Genomic DNA, 18,326 nt, shown 5'->3' with positions numbered 1-18,326 from the left:
ATAATTTCCATGAAGTCCACGATTGTCGCGTTGTCAAATAAGGCACACGTGGGTCCAGCTGTTGCGTTAACGTGGCTAACTTATTTGACTTGCCAATCGATGAGAAGGTTTCTTCAGCCGTCATCTGTACAAAAGTGAAGGTTTCGGACGTTTCGCCTCCTATCCAAGAGGCTTCGTCAGCGAACTAAAGTCTGACTGGTCGTATCGGCCCCATTTATATATCCCTAATGTCCAGACCTGGTGGCGCCGGACACAGCTATGATAGGTCCCTACTCTCAGGTTGGGGGGGGCGCGGGACCCCCCCCTGTGGCCCCACTGATTGTTCCTACATTCCTGACTAACGATTGGCCTATTACACCCACTCCCCCCGGTATCACCTCATCAGCATAACGACCCTCATCAGCATTGCGAAAGTTGCCTAACCTGTTTTGCCTGAGCAGGCTATTGTATGAACGATCCAAATTGAACCTCACACCACCAGACCGATTTAATGAAGGATTTTGTTGTTTTATAAGAATCGCCTCTTTTACCCCCCTTTCAAACCATCTATGTTCTTTCGCTAAGATTTTAACCTCATTGTCGTCAAATGAGTGGTTGCTAGCTTTTAGGTGCAAATGTACTGCCGATTGAGGCCCACTAGTATTATCCCTGCGATGTTGATAAAGTCTTTTTTTGAGAATTTGTTGAGTCTCCCCAATGTACTGCTCTTTACAATTTTCATTCTTACAATGTATGGAATAAACTACATTACTTTGTTTTTCATTTGGTAGCCTATCTTTTGGATGCACTAATTTTTGCCTTAACGTGTTTATCGGTTTGAAATAAGTAGGAATTTTATGTTGCCAAAGGACTCTTTGTAATTTTTCAGAAACTCCTGCAATGTACGGTACTGCTACTCCTCTCCTTTTAGAATCTTGAGAATTATTGGTTTCGTTCGCTATTCTTTCTTTCTGACATTTGTTGAATGACCACTGAGGGTACCCACAGTTAGTGAGTGCTCTCCTGATATGTTTTGACTCCTTTTCTTTACCTTCAGTGCTAGTTGGTATTAGTTTAGCCCTATGCTGGAGGGTTCTGATAACTCCTAGTTTATGTTGTAAAGGGTGGTTAGAGTCAAAAAGTAAGTATTGGTCAGTGTGCGTAGCCTTCCTAAAGACTTCTGTTTTTAGCGCTCTGTCCTCTTTTATAATTACTTTACAATCCAAGAAGGCTAGTTGGTTCTCTTGAATGTCCTCACGAGTAAATTTAATGTTGAAGTCTACAGAGTTGAGATGATCTGTGAAGGATTGAATTTCTTGTTTCTTAATTATGACAAAAGTATCGTCCACATATCTAAACCAGTGTCTAGGTTTTGTCCCTGGGAAGGATGTGAGGGCCTGTTTCTCCATCTCTTCCATGTAAAGATTAGCCACTATGGGTGAAACTGGTGAGCCCATAGCACAACCATGGATTTGTTTATAAATTTTTTCCCGAAATTGAAAATACGTAGTATTAAGGCAGATTTCTAATAATTGGCAGATGTGATCCGGTTTCAGTTTGGTTCTTTCATGCAGAGAAACATCCGCCAGCAGCCTCGTCCTCACCACTGAGACTGCTGCTGGGGTTGGGACAGATGTAAAGAGAGAAGTCACATCGTATGATGCCAAAGTTTCCTCAGGTTCCAATATGAGGTCTTTGATCCTCTCTACAAACCCTGTGGTGTTCTCTACGTGGTATTCTGTGTTACCAACCAACGGAGCTAAAATAGTTTTTAAATATTTGGCTACATTGTATGTAGAGGAGTCAATGCTACAAACAATGGGTCGGAGGGGGAACCCTTCTTTATGTATTTTTGGCAGGCCATAGATACATGGCGTGGCCTCTCCCGGGTATAATCTAAAATACATCTGTTTGTCTATATGCTTTCCTTTCTCGAGCTTTTGGAGACAGTCAATCATTTCTTTCTTGTATCTATTGGAAGGGTCCCTTTTTAGTTGCTCATACGTGTTAGAATCACTGATTAACCTATTTATTTTGTCTTCATAATCCAATGTGTTGAGCAGCACTGTGCATCTGCCCTTGTCTGCTGGCAAAATAGTAATATTTTTGTCTTTTTGTAGGGTAGTTAACGCCTTTCTCTCTTCTAATGTTATGTTGGACGGAGGAAGTTTGGCACTACTGAGAAGAGCTGATATTTTAATGCGTAGATCATCTGCCTTTGCATACGAAAGTTTGTTATTTTTAATAGCCGATTCAGTAGCTGTGATATAATCTATTGTAGGTATAGTTTTAGGAGTCACTGAGAAATTTAAACCTTTGGTAAGTACCGCCTTTTCTGTATCTGAGAGATCTCTGTCTGACAAATTTTTGATCCAATTCTCCCTTGCAAACTGTTCATACCTAATTTTACGCGTGTTTACCAGTAGCTGAGATTGTTTCAGTAAGAGTAATTTTTGGAATTTACCCTTTTGTCTTTCTTTGGTTTTGTTGTGGTGCCTCATATAACCGGATTTAGTAAATTCACACACTTCCTGATAGATTTTGTGGGTAAGATTAGTTTGTAATCGCTGATAATAAGTTTCTATTTCTGACTGTTTGTTTTTTATCTCTATGTTAAGTCTCCTAATTCGCAAATTTAGAATTTTCCTAGTGTAATTTTGTTGCATTTTATCGGCTAAGTATCCGGGTTCCAGGGGTGCTTGCTTCAAGCATTTAGGAATTAACCGGCTCTGTCTACATCTAAGATTGAATCTGAGGTGGTTCTTTAAATCAGCTAATTTAAAGATGGCCTTTTCTAAGTTACGTACCAGCAGAAGGATGTCTCTCCCAAAGTTGGCAGCAATACGTCTGTGTAAGCTCTCAGTCGTACAGGAGTGGTCCATCGATGAGAAGGTTTCTTCAGCCGTCATCTGTACAAAAGTGAAGGTTTCGGACGTTTCGCCTCCTATCCAAGAGGCTTCGTCAGCGAACTAAAGTCTGACTGGTCGTATCGGCCCCATTTATATATCCCTAATGTCCAGACCTGGTGGCGCCGGACACAGCTATGATAGGTCCCTACTCTCAGGTTGGGGGGGGGCGCGGGACCCCCCCCTGTGGCCCCACTGATTGTTCCTACATTCCTGACTAACGATTGGCCTATTACACCCACTCCCCCCGGTATCACCTCATCAGCATAACGACCCTCATCAGCATTGCGAAAGTTGCCTAACCTGTTTTGCCTGAGCAGGCTATTGTATGAACGATCCAAATTGAACCTCACACCACCAGACCGGTTTAATGAAGGATTTTGTTGTTTTATAAGAATCGCCTCTTTTACCCCCCTTTCAAACCATCTATGTTCTTTCGCTAAGATTTTAACCTCATTGTCGTCAAATGAGTGGTTGCTAGCTTTTAGGTGCAAATGTACTGCCGATTGAGGCCCACTAGTATTATCCCTGCGATGTTGATAAAGTCTTTTTTTGAGAATTTGTTGAGTCTCCCCAATGTACTGCTCTTTACAATTTTCATTCTTACAATGTATGGAATAAACTACATTACTTTGTTTTTCATTTGGTAGCCTATCTTTTGGATGCACTAATTTTTGCCTTAACGTGTTTATCGGTTTGAAATAAGTAGGAATTTTATGTTGCCAAAGGACTCTTTGTAATTTTTCAGAAACTCCTGCAATGTACGGTACTGCTACTCCTCTCCTTTTAGAATCTTGAGAATTATTGGTTTCGTTCGCTATTCTTTCTTTCTGACATTTGTTGAATGACCACTGAGGGTACCCACAGTTAGTGAGTGCTCTCCTGATATGTTTTGACTCCTTTTCTTTACCTTCAGTGCTAGTTGGTATTAGTTTAGCCCTATGCTGGAGGGTTCTGATAACTCCTAGTTTATGTTGTAAAGGGTGGTTAGAGTCAAAAAGTAAGTATTGGTCAGTGTGCGTAGCCTTCCTAAAGACTTCTGTTTTTAGCGCTCTGTCCTCTTTTATAATTACTTTACAATCCAAGAAGGCTAGTTGGTTCTCTTGAATGTCCTCACGAGTAAATTTAATGTTGAAGTCTACAGAGTTGAGATGATCTGTGAAGGATTGAATTTCTTGTTTCTTAATTATGACAAAAGTATCGTCCACATATCTAAACCAGTGTCTAGGTTTTGTCCCTGGGAAGGATGTGAGGGCCTGTTTCTCCATCTCTTCCATGTAAAGATTAGCCACTATGGGTGAAACTGGTGAGCCCATAGCACAACCATGGATTTGTTTATAAAATTTTTCCCGAAATTGAAAATACGTAGTATTAAGGCAGATTTCTAATAATTGGCAGATGTGATCCGGTTTCAGTTTGGTTCTTTCATGCAGAGAAACATCCGCCAGCAGCCTCGTCCTCACCACTGAGACTGCTGCTGGGGTTGGGACAGATGTAAAGAGAGAAGTCACATCGTATGATGCCAAAGTTTCCTCAGGTTCCAATATGAGGTCTTTGATCCTCTCTACAAACCCTGTGGTGTTCTCTACGTGGTATTCTGTGTTACCAACCAACGGAGCTAAAATAGTTTTTAAATATTTGGCTACATTGTATGTAGAGGAGTCAATGCTACAAACAATGGGTCGCATTGACTCCTCTACATACAATGTAGCCAAATATTTAAAAACTATTTTAGCTCCGTTGGTTGGTAACACAGAATACCACGTAGAGAACACCACAGGGTTTGTAGAGAGGATCAAAGACCTCATATTGGAACCTGAGGAAACTTTGGCATCATACGATGTGACTTCTCTCTTTACATCTGTCCCAACCCCAGCAGCAGTCTCAGTGGTGAGGACGAGGCTGCTGGCGGATGTTTCTCTGCATGAAAGAACCAAACTGAAACCGGATCACATCTGCCAATTATTAGAAATCTGCCTTAATACTACGTATTTTCAATTTCGGGAAAAATTTTATAAACAAATCCATGGTTGTGCTATGGGCTCACCAGTTTCACCCATAGTGGCTAATCTTTACATGGAAGAGATGGAGAAACAGGCCCTCACATCCTTCCCAGGGACAAAACCTAGACACTGGTTTAGATATGTGGACGATACTTTTGTCATAATTAAGAAACAAGAAATTCAATCCTTCACAGATCATCTCAACTCTGTAGACTTCAACATTAAATTTACTCGTGAGGACATTCAAGAGAACCAACTAGCCTTCTTGGATTGTAAAGTAATTATAAAAGAGGACAGAGCGCTAAAAACAGAAGTCTTTAGGAAGGCTACGCACACTGACCAATACTTACTTTTTGACTCTAACCACCCTTTACAACATAAACTAGGAGTTATCAGAACCCTCCAGCATAGGGCTAAACTAATACCAACTAGCACTGAAGGTAAAGAAAAGGAGTCAAAACATATCAGGAGAGCACTCACTAACTGTGGGTACCCTCAGTGGTCATTCAACAAATGTCAGAAAGAAAGAATAGCGAACGAAACCAATAATTCTCAAGATTCTAAAAGGAGAGGAGTAGCAGTACCGTACATTGCAGGAGTTTCTGAAAAATTACAAAGAGTCCTTTGGCAACATAAAATTCCTACTTATTTCAAACCGATAAACACGTTAAGGCAAAAATTAGTGCATCCAAAAGATAGGCTACCAAATGAAAAACAAAGTAATGTAGTTTATTCCATACATTGTAAGAATGAAAATTGTAAAGAGCAGTACATTGGGGAGACTCAACAAATTCTCAAAAAAAGACTTTATCAACATCGCAGGGATAATACTAGTGGGCCTCAATCGGCAGTACATTTGCACCTAAAAGCTAGCAACCACTCATTTGACGACAATGAGGTTAAAATCTTAGCGAAAGAACATAGATGGTTTGAAAGGGGGGTAAAAGAGGCGATTCTTATAAAACAACAAAATCCTTCATTAAACCGGTCTGGTGGTGTGAGGTTCAATTTGGATCGTTCATACAATAGCCTGCTCAGGCAAAACAGGTTAGGCAACTTTCGCAATGCTGATGAGGGTCGTTATGCTGATGAGGTGATACCGGGGGGAGTGGGTGTAATAGGCCAATCGTTAGTCAGGAATGTAGGAACAATCAGTGGGGCCACAGGGGGGGGTCCCGCGCCCCCCCCCAACCTGAGAGTAGGGACCTATCATAGCTGTGTCCGGCGCCACCAGGTCTGGACATTAGGGATATATAAATGGGGCCGATACGACCAGTCAGACTTTAGTTCGCTGACGAAGCCTCTTGGATAGGAGGCGAAACGTCCGAAACCTTCACTTTTGTACAGATGACGGCTGAAGAAACCTTCTCATCGATGGACCACTCCTGTACGACTGAGAGCTTACACAGACGTGTTGACTTGCCAATGCATATCCGTTTCGCTCAGTCACACTCTCCTCTGGTCATCGACGCCCCCTGCTTGACGCAATCACTCAGCGACACTAATCTTTTGTCAAACCATTACACCACAATAATTGGCGAACCAAAACAAATACATATGTACAATTAAGAATTATTTTTAATATAAGGCAGCTCTCAGGGCACTCCAGATCATATACAATTAATTCATATTGGGAAATTAAAGTCATGAATAAAAATGTATACATTTTTAATGGCCAGTCTTAAACAATTTTTCATGCAAATGCTATCTTGTGATATTACAAGTGTGAAATTGGATTTTTATTTTATTGATTATTGATTATATTTTTCTTCAATCCTTACAAATGCCGAGCTTTTTGTCTTACAAGTTTCTCATGGTATGGCTGGATACTTTGACTAGAGCAAATCTTTCCACAAACAATTCTTAACACACATTTTTTATTTCTTTTTCCTCACAGAATTTCAATGTCAACCTTCAAACGTTCTCTTTGCATTGTTGGCAATCTGTCAAAGGAAAGTGACTCTCCTCAAAATATTGTGACTGTAATTTCTTAAAATCTGATTTTCTTGTCAAATACTCCCCAAAATAGATACATACTATACAATACCGCGTTTATTTTATTTGATACTGTATATATTTTTTAGTCTTCAAAAAAAAACAAGGTTGACTTGTATTGAGTTAAAATATTTTTTGGTAAGAATCTGGTCTGAATGTCATGTGCATGTGTCTGAAATACAAACTTGACGGAGAATTTACCCAGTTTGCTCTGCACCCAATAACATAGGTAGTACTTCATAGGATGAATACAATATTTGATAAGGCACCTCAGCCAACAAAGTAGTTTACTTTAAAAAAAGAATTTATTAATACAGTGGTATACAATAAAAAAAAAATGTTGCAGAGGGAGAAAACATTTTAAACAAAATAAATCCAAATAAATTAAAAGAATGCTCAAAACATGGAGGAAAAAAATAGTGTTGCATTGAAGTGTTATCATATCAAAAGAAAATGGTACTGATATGCCATAATAAATCATCTATTAGTACAAAAATACATTTCAGGGCACACAATAAAGCATCCAGTATCACAAATAAAGGAAGGGACCAGTTGTCATTTCCCTAAATCCTTTGAGCGCGACTTTTAAAACCATTTAAATCAAGCACGTGTCTATTTTATTTTGTAAATAAGAATAAAAACGTTTTATACGGTTAAAAATGCCCTAGGTCGTGTGTTGATGCAGTATGTAGAAAAGTCAGACTTATTACTGCGCGAGTCATTTTCAAGGCTCGGGGGGGATTTTAACCGGTATACAAACATAACCAGCGTAACTTCTTTGCTGTCTTTTCCTTGTTAACCAAACAAACATTTTTTCTCCTTTATAAAAAACAATAAAGATATACAAAAGTTGATTTACAGAGAACCAAGGCCACATGCTAGCGTTATGTACAGCCACGTCCTTTTCTGCGCCTTATCACACTTGGTATGCATAGGAAAAGAAAGCAAGACCTTTTCATTTTCATCTGCATCTATTTTTCACGTGTGCTAAAATGAAAGTTCAAATTGCAAGATACGTGTATAGGGGTATGTGGAGGCTGGGTAAGGGCACCCCAAAACAAAAAAGCTGACAACTTTATTCAACTGTGACTAGAGTCCCTACGTCTGGGTTAAATGGGTTATATATATACATATACATATATATATATATATATATATATATATATATATATATATACATACATATATATATATATATATATATATATATATATATACACACACACACATATATATATACATATATACACACACACACACACACACACACACACACACACACACACACACACACACACACACACACACACACACACACACACACACACACACACACACACACATATATATATATATATATATATATATATATATATATATATATATATATATATATATGCAGATAAGGCATCATTGCTCGCAGTGTAGGATGGTTTCTCATGTGTACAAGTGATAGGAGGCATAAGGACCTGAGTCATAGCACATGCATAGATCTCTAGACAGCAGGAATTTGTCAGGACAAGTCAGTATATTTTTTTAAAAGATTTGCTACAAACAATCAAATTAGAAAAAAAAACCCATCAGTCATCATCATTTTCAGTTCAACAGAGAACGGCTGCTCACAACAAAAGGGCATCAAAGATTCTAAGACAACCATTTTTATGTCTGCGTTATTTTATGGCATTAAGCCACATCAAGTCTTCAGAGATCCTTCATGGCCGCATTAATCGCAAACAAAATGGTTTGGTGATGCCCATTTTGCCCTTTAAGAGTAACGGAAAAAAACCATCAGTAATATTAACCAACATCAAACACCAATTTCTACTTTTTAAAAAATTATTATGTTCACCGATCTGGGGTCTCACTTTTCAAAGAGCGCATAGGCTTGTTTTGAGATGGGTACACACACATACAAACACAGAAATGGCGCACTCCCCCACACACAAAAAGTTTGACCTATCAACCCGTGCATGCGCAAAACAATATTTCTGAGCCCCGCCGTATGCACAAAGTCAACCAAATAGCACCACACGGAAATAGGGAGGGAACAAATTATATTTCATGACCTTCGCAACATACAAATAAACAACACCAACAATAAAACATGACAGGGAGTAAGACCCCGGTATAAAATAAATCGATTCAGAGTAGACCAACTCCCTTTCAAAATAAAAGAGCACATTGACAATGTTGTGACTGTTATAACTAAGAAAGCAAATATCGCTACATTGGGGTAAAAAAATCTTTGCAATATGTTCCCCCTTCACTAGTCTCATTGTTATATTCGGATTAATATCCTGTTCGTAGGAAAAGATTTAGCCCGATTTTGATGGGTCCGAGTGGGCTGGCGATTTTTGCGTTTTCCGCCCTCTGCTGTTGCATTGAGGCGTCACATCGAGATAGCTAAAAACAGATGGATGTGATTTATTCCTATCCCACGAATGCAATATTCATTCATAGCATAATCATACTAGTAGGGAGGGACAGAAAATAATATTGCAAATAACATATTGAACATGAGTTGCCCTTTAATTTGTATACAGAGATTGCATATGCTTAAAACGTGCTATTGGTATATTTTCTTGGATAAGGGGGCGAGGGTGAAATCATTAGACACATTTAAATCATGTCCAATGTACAAAATCAGCAGACAGCGGGGCGGGTTGCTGGCAGAAATACAAATGTGGAAAGGCAAAAAATAAAAGTGGTTTCATGTGTCCTGTGTTTTATCCTCTCAAGGGGTTTTCCTAACAAAGGGATATAAAACCCCACCCACAATGTCATCAAATCTCCAAAGAACACTTTAAAAGGCATATGACCAGCATCATTGAATTTAAAAAATGTACCAACAAATCATGAACATAAAATTGTACAATAAGTGCAAAAACTATATATATAATCTAAAGATGCTACTTGATGCAGTGGACGTGCATAAAAAAACTGGTAAATATGCGTATGCACGGGTTGGAGTTACCATACACATGCGCATTTTTTTCCACCATGTTTTTTTTATAGTAGATAAATTTTGCACAGGAGGTTGCGTACGTTTTTGTGCATTTTTCCCTCTACGTTGATAAGTGAGGCCCCCTGACATTTTTACAAAGAAAGTTGCTTAAAAAATGTCAAGATGACAATACTCATTTCTGTGGCACCATCATGCAGTCCCATTTCAGTCCCACTGTCCAAATGTTTTTTATGTTTTTTCTTTTTTTTTTGCAAGCCTTAAAAGCACCGATGACGCCCCCTCCCCACCCCCTAAAAAACCAGCTGGACTCCGCTGACTGTCCTCATGGTTGGTAAACAACACGAGCGTTGGATTCATTCCCCTTGAGGTGAACGGTGTGTGCTCCTCCGCCCTTTGGCCTTGGTGGAGGTAACAGACGCCCTTTGCCCCAATTTTTGTTCTTTCACATTCAGGAACAGACCAGCTGTCGCCTTCTTCAGAAGTGGTCGATGAGCACAGAAACACAGTTTGCACCCACTAGGTAGTTTGGGTCTCCCGGGAGAGATTTGTTCTGCCAGTTTTTTGGGTCACCTGCACGAAATGCATTCAAAATATAAATAAATAAAAGACTAAACATTTACAGCAGCATATAGCTGCTACGGCAGAACCACAAACATGTAATATGACAATTTTATGCAATGACACCCCCTCCCACTCCCAAATGGTGTGTAAGGCCCTAAGCCAGCTGGTGGGCCCCAGTTTAACACATTCACTGCCATTCCTGAATTTATTCTTAAATTGAAAAGCATGACGTGGAGCGTCATTCCCGAATTTGTTCGGGTTTTGTTTTTTTCTTGCCTGGGGGTTGCCGAGAAAGAGCTGGTCAAACCTCTGCTAATTGTTTGCCCCTCCGCGAGGGGGAAGCATTTGCATTCTGTACAGCCGCCCCCATTTTAAGGTCAGATAACTCCAGACCCATATAATGTAGGAATTAACTATTTGTTTAATGCAAGAAGAGAGCGCAAGGTTCCTTATGCTACATTGAATGTTTATGTAGTCCTAAAAGTCAATATTGTGTGGGTCTTGGAATTTGAATGAAAATGACAAACACCCTTGCACTGGAGTGCACATCTTTTGGCAGTGAATGAGTTAAGAGCCCCTTTGGCTAGCCCACCATGTAATTGTCACAAGAAAAGAGTAACCGCCTCCCCAAAATGTATGAAAAAGGCTTCAAATATATCAACTCCGAATACTAACAATGCATTCTAAGCATTTGTTCGATTGCTGCATTTTTTTATGTATGATATTAACTTGAAGGCTTGATACAAACTTGATGACCAAATTGAAGTAACACCAAAAAAGGTTCCCCGTTAGTTGATAATTCTGACATGAACCATTTCTTTCCCAGTCCAACACATTTCATGTGTAGTACGGGAATGGAGAAATGAAACAATTCAAAAATGATCTCCTTTCGAGTTGTTGCTTGTTAAAAGTTAGTGATCTGAGTGTCTCAAACCGAACAAAAACTAAAAGATGAAATGACGACACCATGATTGGCATGTTTTTCACCTCCAACGCGAGCCAAAGAGTTATTCGATGTGTCAAATGCTCCGAGGGCAACGAAGAAGCCACTGTGAAAGGTTGATAAGAAGTGTTGGCTTTTTAATGAGCCAGTGACACATTTACAAGTTAATAATCATCTGGGCTCTCAAAGTGACGGTGAGTTGACCCTCTGGTAATAATCATACATGCTTTTAACTCATTTACTGCCATTCACGAATTTATTCGGGAATTGAAAATATGACATAGAGCGCCATTCCAGATTTTGTTCAGGTTTTGTTTTTTCATGCTTGGGTGCCGAAAGCGCTGACCATGGCCTCCGGTCATGTTTTTTTATTTTGCACAACGGGGTAGCATTTCGCTTTTGTCCATGTTCGCACTTTGTTACAGCTGAAGTTTACTGATGAAAGAAGAGACTCTACGGTTTCTTATGCTGCATTGAATGCTTATGTAGTCCTAAACCTCAATTTGGATTGGATTGGATTTGCCTTTATTAGTCTCACAGTGGAGAAATTTACATTTCACAGCAGCAAAGTGATGAAAGGAATGAAAGTAGAAAAACAAAATACATGATTTCCTCTGGTTCGTGAAATTTGAGTGACAATGACAAAAACACTGGCACTGGAGTGGACACATTTTGCAGTGAATGAGTTAAAACTACATTGCAGATTATTATTATTGTATTTTTTTAAATCTGGTTTTTAACTTTTTATTTTAACTCTATGAGGCAGGGAGAGTACCGTGATTGTAGTACCACAGCACCGAGTGCGACTGCAAAAGATGCGAGGCGTAACTGAGAGGAAGAAGAAGAGGCAGAGAAGGTCTCCAACTACTGTAAAGTCCAATCACAGTTGCTATTCCCAAATAGCAAAGAGAATAATTTACCAGTTAATATTGTTGCCTATATGTTTACTCTGTGGGTGTTCGAGTCGTAGTTGGTTGAAGTTTAAGGTGATTTTATCATCTATGCTAATTTTTGAAAAGTATGTGATTGGAAATGAATGTGATAAGACAGATGTGAAAATGGGCATTGGATTTTTTTTCAAATACTATCCATCATTTCTCATTGCTGGGTTGTAAATTTGAATATAAAAATATTCTAAACGAGATAAAATACATTAATAGCACACCTGATCTTGACACAGTTGCACTACTTGCAGTGGAATTGCTGAGATGTTTATTATTAATTCTTTCCCCCATTCTTTTCACCCATTGTTATCAAATTTGCATTTGCTGTGTTGTAAAAATGTATGGGGTTAGAAAAACGCTGAGAAATCAGACTTGAAATTGTGTGTGGCCAAGAAAAACTTTTGTTCAAAAAGCAAAACCTGGCCGGCTACTAAGATGAAAAAAAAAAAAAACCTTCAATTGGCAAAGCATTTGTTACCACATCGGAGGGACCAAATAAGAAATTTCTTGTTTACTTCCTGGATTAGGACATAAAAAATACAAAGTACCCTAGCTCTATGGTAAAGAAATGAGGAATTTGGAAAAGAAAGTGAACACACACTCCGCTTCAATCATTCCAATCCTTAGACCTACGCACCCAACAAGAACAAAGAGAGTGAGGACAGCGTACCCGACGAGGAGTCGGAGGATTTTAGAGCAAAAGACCAACCATCAGGGGTCATAGACGCACAGTGAGGTAAGCGCAGCTCCACCGGCTTCAGGAACTTGAGTCCGTGAGGGCCGCACATCACCAGCGGGCTGAGCAGCGTTTCCCCTGCATGGACATACACCAGGATTCTGAAGTTACGCCAATTGGTAGAATAACTATACTTTTGCATGCCATTTGTTATGAATTACCCTATTAGCGAGGATTGAGGATAAAAAAAAAAAAAGCAAACTGTCCCTCAAAGACGGCTGAGAATGAAGTACCGTATTTTCCACACTAAAAGGCCACTAGATTATGAGGTGAATTTTCAATGAATGGCCTATTTTCTAAATGTTTCACATATTGGACACACGGGAGTATAAAACGCAATGTACAATGTATCCACTAGACGGAGCTACAGCTCCTTCAGTTCGACTGGAGAGGCGTTTGCGGCTGCTTCAAAAAAAACGTAACATTAACAATAACTTCAATGAGACGACGAAAAGTGAAAGTAATGCATCAAAACAGAAAATTGGGAGATCAAATCACAAATTAATTATATAGCCCCCCCCCCCACCGGAATGTATTTTGTTATTTCATCGTTTGTGAATAGACAACAAATGAATAACAAAACTTTTGAGAGTCAAATCTACATTTTACTGACATCTGATCATTCTGTTGGAAATACGCTCAATAAAATGAAAAGATAATTTAGTTTGTGATTTCCCCGCTTCATTACGGAAGAGCATTAAGGCCAGGTTGAAATACATATATATATATAAAAAAAAAAAAATCCTCGTCTCACCCACCATGGGTGGTGTCTGTCCCCATTTCAGCTCGGGTCCTCTACCAGAGGCCAGGAAGCTTGAGGGTTCTGCGCAGTATCCGTGCTGTTCCCAGCACTGCGCTTTTATGGATAGATATCCGATGTTGTTCCCGGGATATGTTGCAACCACTCGTCGAGTTTGGGGGTCACTGCCCCAAGTGCTCCGACCACCACAGGCACGACTGTCACCTTTACCTTCCAGGCTCTATCCAGCTCCTCTCTGAGCCCTTGGTATTTCTCGATTTTCTCGAGATAGAGATATATATATATATATATATATATATATATATATATATATATATATATATATATATATATATATATATATATATATATATATATATATATATATATATATATATTTTTAGAGATGGGGTATTATTCTGAGATTTGCTAGATATAAACATAAAAAAAAAATTCGGAGTTTTGAGATACATCATTCGGTCGTGCGCTGCGTTAGCAGCCTAATGCGCTTCCGTAGCTGACGGATGCAGTCTTGCTGAAATGGAGGAGTTAATGAGTTGTTACTTTGAGATCGGGTTTAGTAACAAAGAGATCCTTCAAGTCTTGGCACAGAATCACAATATTGTGATTTCTATCCAGAGTTTGAAGAGGCGGTGTCGTATTGACATTTGGTACGCCATGAAAACCTTATAAAATAAATGAATTACGATACCTTGTGCAGCCACAACTGCAACTCCACAGGTACTTCTGTTCTGCAGATGATCGCGTCTCACAAGGCTGCTAACGCTAACCCACACAACTGAATGATGTATATCAAACTCAGATTTTTTTTTACGTTTAAATACAGCAAATTTTTGACTTTGAATCTAGCAAATTGGTGACTAAATCAAGCAAATTTGCGAATTTGAATCTATCAAATTTGTGACTTTAAATCGAGCAAATTTGCGTGTTTGAATCTAGCAAATTTGCGACTTTTTTTTTCTCAGAATAATACCCCATCTCAAAAAAAAAAAAAAAAAAAAAAAAAAAAAAAAAAACAATTTCAACCTTGCCCTAATGCTCTTCCGTACTCCATTTTCTGTGTTGATGCATTATTTTAAAATTGTTGTCATTTCATGGAAGTAATGGTTAATTTAAATTTTTCCAGAGGGGTCAAGAACGCCTCTCAAGTCGAACGCAAGAAGAGAAGGCACGGAGACTGACATAAACATACCTTGATTTGTCGAGGCGGTGACAACTATGAATTAAGTGTGCATTTGAATTAACATGACTCCAGCTCTGACTTTTTCGGAGCTGTAACAAAACTTATTAAATAAAGCAGTGACACAGTTTACCGCAAAGAGCCATTTTGGGCTCAACTTATTATCGTAATGGCCATACACAAGGCGCATTAGATTTTAAGGCGCACTGTAAGCTTTTAAGAAAATGAGATTCTCAATTTCCAGCAGTTAAGTGGCCCAAAAAGATTTTTTTTCGCACCAACCCTGGTCATTGCTCTGAAGTAATGGTGCTGCGTGTATGAAAAGTTTCCTCTCTTCATTTGTGTTTATTTATCTAGCTAGCTACCTAGCTGGCTATCTATTTGCTATCTAACTAGCTTTTTATCTATTTGAGTTATTCCGGGTTGAGTGAACGCTGGCGCGTGTGGCTGCCGCTGCTCACCCACAGAAAAAAAAAAATATCCAGTGACTGTAAAGTGACCTTGAGAGTTTTGAAAGGCGCTTATAAATGAAATGTATTATTATTGTTATTAAAATGTTAGACATTACCCCTATACTGTGGAAAATACAGTCCACATAACTGAAGAGGGCCATCGCGCCTTTGTGCTTCTAAGCTGTACTTCCAGTTAGGAAGGCAAACTTCCATGTGAAACTGACCTTTCTCCTTGTCGAGCGGGGGCAGGATGCTGTTGTCGCGGCACACCTTGAAGTAAATCTCCTGCTCCACGTTCTCCGGGATGGCACCCTGGGGGATGATGATGCTGACGCCCGTCTCGATGGAGCTCAGGACCCCTCCGTTGCAGTTGAAGATGCCTCGGGCGGTGGCCACCACCGTGTGCCCTTCATCCTCATCATCATCGTCCAGCGCGCCAGGGCTGCAACGGGGACAGAGTCATCAATCGGCCTCACTTAAAGGACAATCGACACCACATCTTTGTTTCCTAACTGACATCAGAAAAACGTTTTATAGCCTCTAAAATACCCAAAACACGCAGGACGATATTTTTAGTCAAATGCAAAACACCAACAGCACTACTTAAAGTGCCCAAAAACTACTTCCAAAAAAACCCGGAAGTGGCCAGTTCCAGAAGGTCTCGCCCCCTTGTTCGTGATGTCACGCCAAGACGTGTCCCAGACAAAGGCAGAAGATGGTGCCAAAGCTCTGTTGGAAATGGGCGAATTTGTGTTTTCCTTCTAATTTCGCCATCAACACGGATCAACACGAAGATTTCCGACCAAACAAAGTACCGCAAAATGCATTGTGTGTCCTTTTCACGGTCAGGAGCGTTTCTTCCGTGACGTGACATCAGGAATCGTCACTAACTCAAAAACAAGACTTCCTGAATACTCAGCGCGAGTCTTAAAACGTAAAATATAGCTATATGCGGTGCAATCTTTGTAAAATACGCTCAGTAGAAGTCATTTGCGATTTTACAAATTATGGACACAACTTGTCCGGAGGCGTCGGTTGTCTTTTAAAAAAGAAAAAAGGAGTGACAGTTACCTGACAGGAATGGCTTTGGGGATGGCGTTGATGACGCTATTGTGCTGATATTTAGGCCTGTTGTCCATAGTGCGAGTGAAGGTGTCCAGACCACTGTCATGCTCCGGAGCCTGAGGCGAAAGCTGCGGCTTTCCCCCGCCGTTACCCACCACGACGGATTTGCCGAGGAGCTCTGTCTTCACGTGTGTCTCGTTGGGGAGCAGGTTGTGGTTGAACTTGGGGCTCTCAAACTTGCGCTCAAAGGGTCGTGCCGAGCTGGTGTACGGCTTGGGGATGTAGCGATTGTAAGCGGTGGGAACTGGAGCACCGATGGTCTTCGGGGGAGCCGCGTCCGTGCCGTTGACCGGAGATTTGTCGGGGAGGGTCCTTAGAGGCAGATAGCCACTTGGCATGGGTTCATCCCTGCTCACGGGTCTGAGAGCGGTCACGTCTGGTTTCGGATTGGGGGGGCTCAGCGGATCAGATACGGAGTTCACTGGAGAAAATAGAACCAATCGCAAAATTAGACTCAACAATATCCAACCGTTGGCTTTTTGGGGTAATTATCACCTTGAGAAAATCTGGTCAAACATGCTTTCTCATGAACTCATTCACTGCCAGACATCTGCAAAAACATGTCCACTCCAGTGCCAAGGTTTTTGTCATTGTCACATGAATTCCAGGACCCCGAGAATATTGAGTTTTAGGATTACATACACATTCAATGCAGCGTAGGACACCTTGCACTAAAAGAGTTAATTCCTAAATGATGTGGGTCTGGAGTTATATGAGCTTGAAATGAGGGCAGCTATCCAAAATACAATGCAATACATAGATATTGGTTTATATAGCACTTCAACAACTGCTGAAGCTGGAACAAAGCGCTAACAGGAAAAAAAAAGAAATGCTGCCCCCCTTGTGGAAAATAAAACATTGCCAGTGCTTTATCAGCACCCTAGCATGAAAAAACAAAACCCGAACAAATGGGGCTGTACGTCACATTTTCTATTCCCGAATAAATTCGGGAATAGCAGTGAATGAGTTAATAATAACAGCACATCTTGACTAATTCTCAACATATTTCAAGCCTCGAAATAAGTCTGCTTTTTGGAAAACGCATTCATCTCCAATTGGCTGACTAATTTCAGTGAAAAATAACAGTGATGAACTTGCTGGTACCAAAATACTGAGAGGTTCTCTAAGTCAGCACGTCAAAATTACAAACAGCTTTAAAAACTCAACTTACATGGCACCGACTGAACATTTTTCAACAAAAGAGCAGTGTGGACTAATATTCAACAGTTATAAAAGTACACACACTTGAAGAGTATTGGTGTTTCAGATCAGTTTTGCTTTGCCCTCATCAAAACATGAAAAGTTGAGCGGTCACAGTGGTGGGAAAAGTTTGGAGATCGTTTATTCAGGTCTCATTTCAACAGGCGTGTCGTGTTTCTATATCCACTGTGCATTGCCCCGATGCACTTTGAACAAATCGATCTCCGTTTGAACAAGAGCAATTGGAAGACATGTGTGAAGCGCACATCGGGGAGACGTGTGCAGAAACAAGCTCATATTAAGCAGCTGAAATCAACACTACCGACAAATATTGTTGTATTATAACGTGAAACAAAATATGACAAAGTATATATTCCTACATACCATCAGCCGGGCTGAGTTTGGGCAGTGGTATGGTAGAGCCCGGGAGTCCATATGGAGTAGAGGGGCTAATCTGAGCAAGGGGATCATATCGTTTATCCCCTGGACTGACTTTCTCGACAGACTCCACCCTAATTTAGGTGAACATAAAAGTGGATGAAGAATGACAACACAAGTGATGACCATTGAAAGGCAG

The 18,326-nt window shown here is 40.0% G+C and overlaps 1 protein-coding gene across 12 annotated transcripts in view; it reads right to left on the bottom strand.

The window, feature by feature from the left end:
- Nucleotides 1-8,392: 8,392 nt before the first annotated feature.
- The window catches only part of tjp1b (tight junction protein 1b), an 87,807-nt gene continuing 77,873 nt past the window's right edge, over nt 8,393-18,326 (bottom strand). For 8 of the 12 annotated variants that reach the window (XM_088996478.1, XM_088996482.1, XM_088996483.1 and 5 more), the window contains 5 exons: nt 18,134-18,261; nt 16,496-16,970; nt 15,649-15,866; nt 12,967-13,110; nt 8,393-10,418 (listed from right to left, as the gene is read on the bottom strand). In XM_088996478.1, coding sequence (XP_088852604.1) covers nt 10,324-10,418; nt 12,967-13,110; nt 15,649-15,866; nt 16,496-16,970; nt 18,134-18,261 — 1,060 coding nt within the window. In that variant the 3' untranslated portion in view covers nt 8,393-10,323. The remainder of the gene's footprint in view (nt 10,419-12,966; nt 13,111-15,648; nt 15,867-16,495; nt 16,971-18,133; nt 18,262-18,326) is intronic. The other 4 variants (XM_088996480.1, XM_088996484.1, XM_088996481.1 and 1 more) reach the window with 2 other exon arrangements.

Source organism: Hippocampus bargibanti, linkage group LG05, assembly GCF_051943395.1.
Source record: "Hippocampus bargibanti isolate YZ-2025 linkage group LG05, ASM5194339v1, whole genome shotgun sequence".
In the NCBI taxonomy this organism is placed as follows: Eukaryota; Metazoa; Chordata; class Actinopteri; order Syngnathiformes; family Syngnathidae; genus Hippocampus; species Hippocampus bargibanti.
The sequence above is the reverse complement of the archived record's forward strand: the minus strand, read 5'-3'. Positions and strand labels throughout refer to the sequence as shown.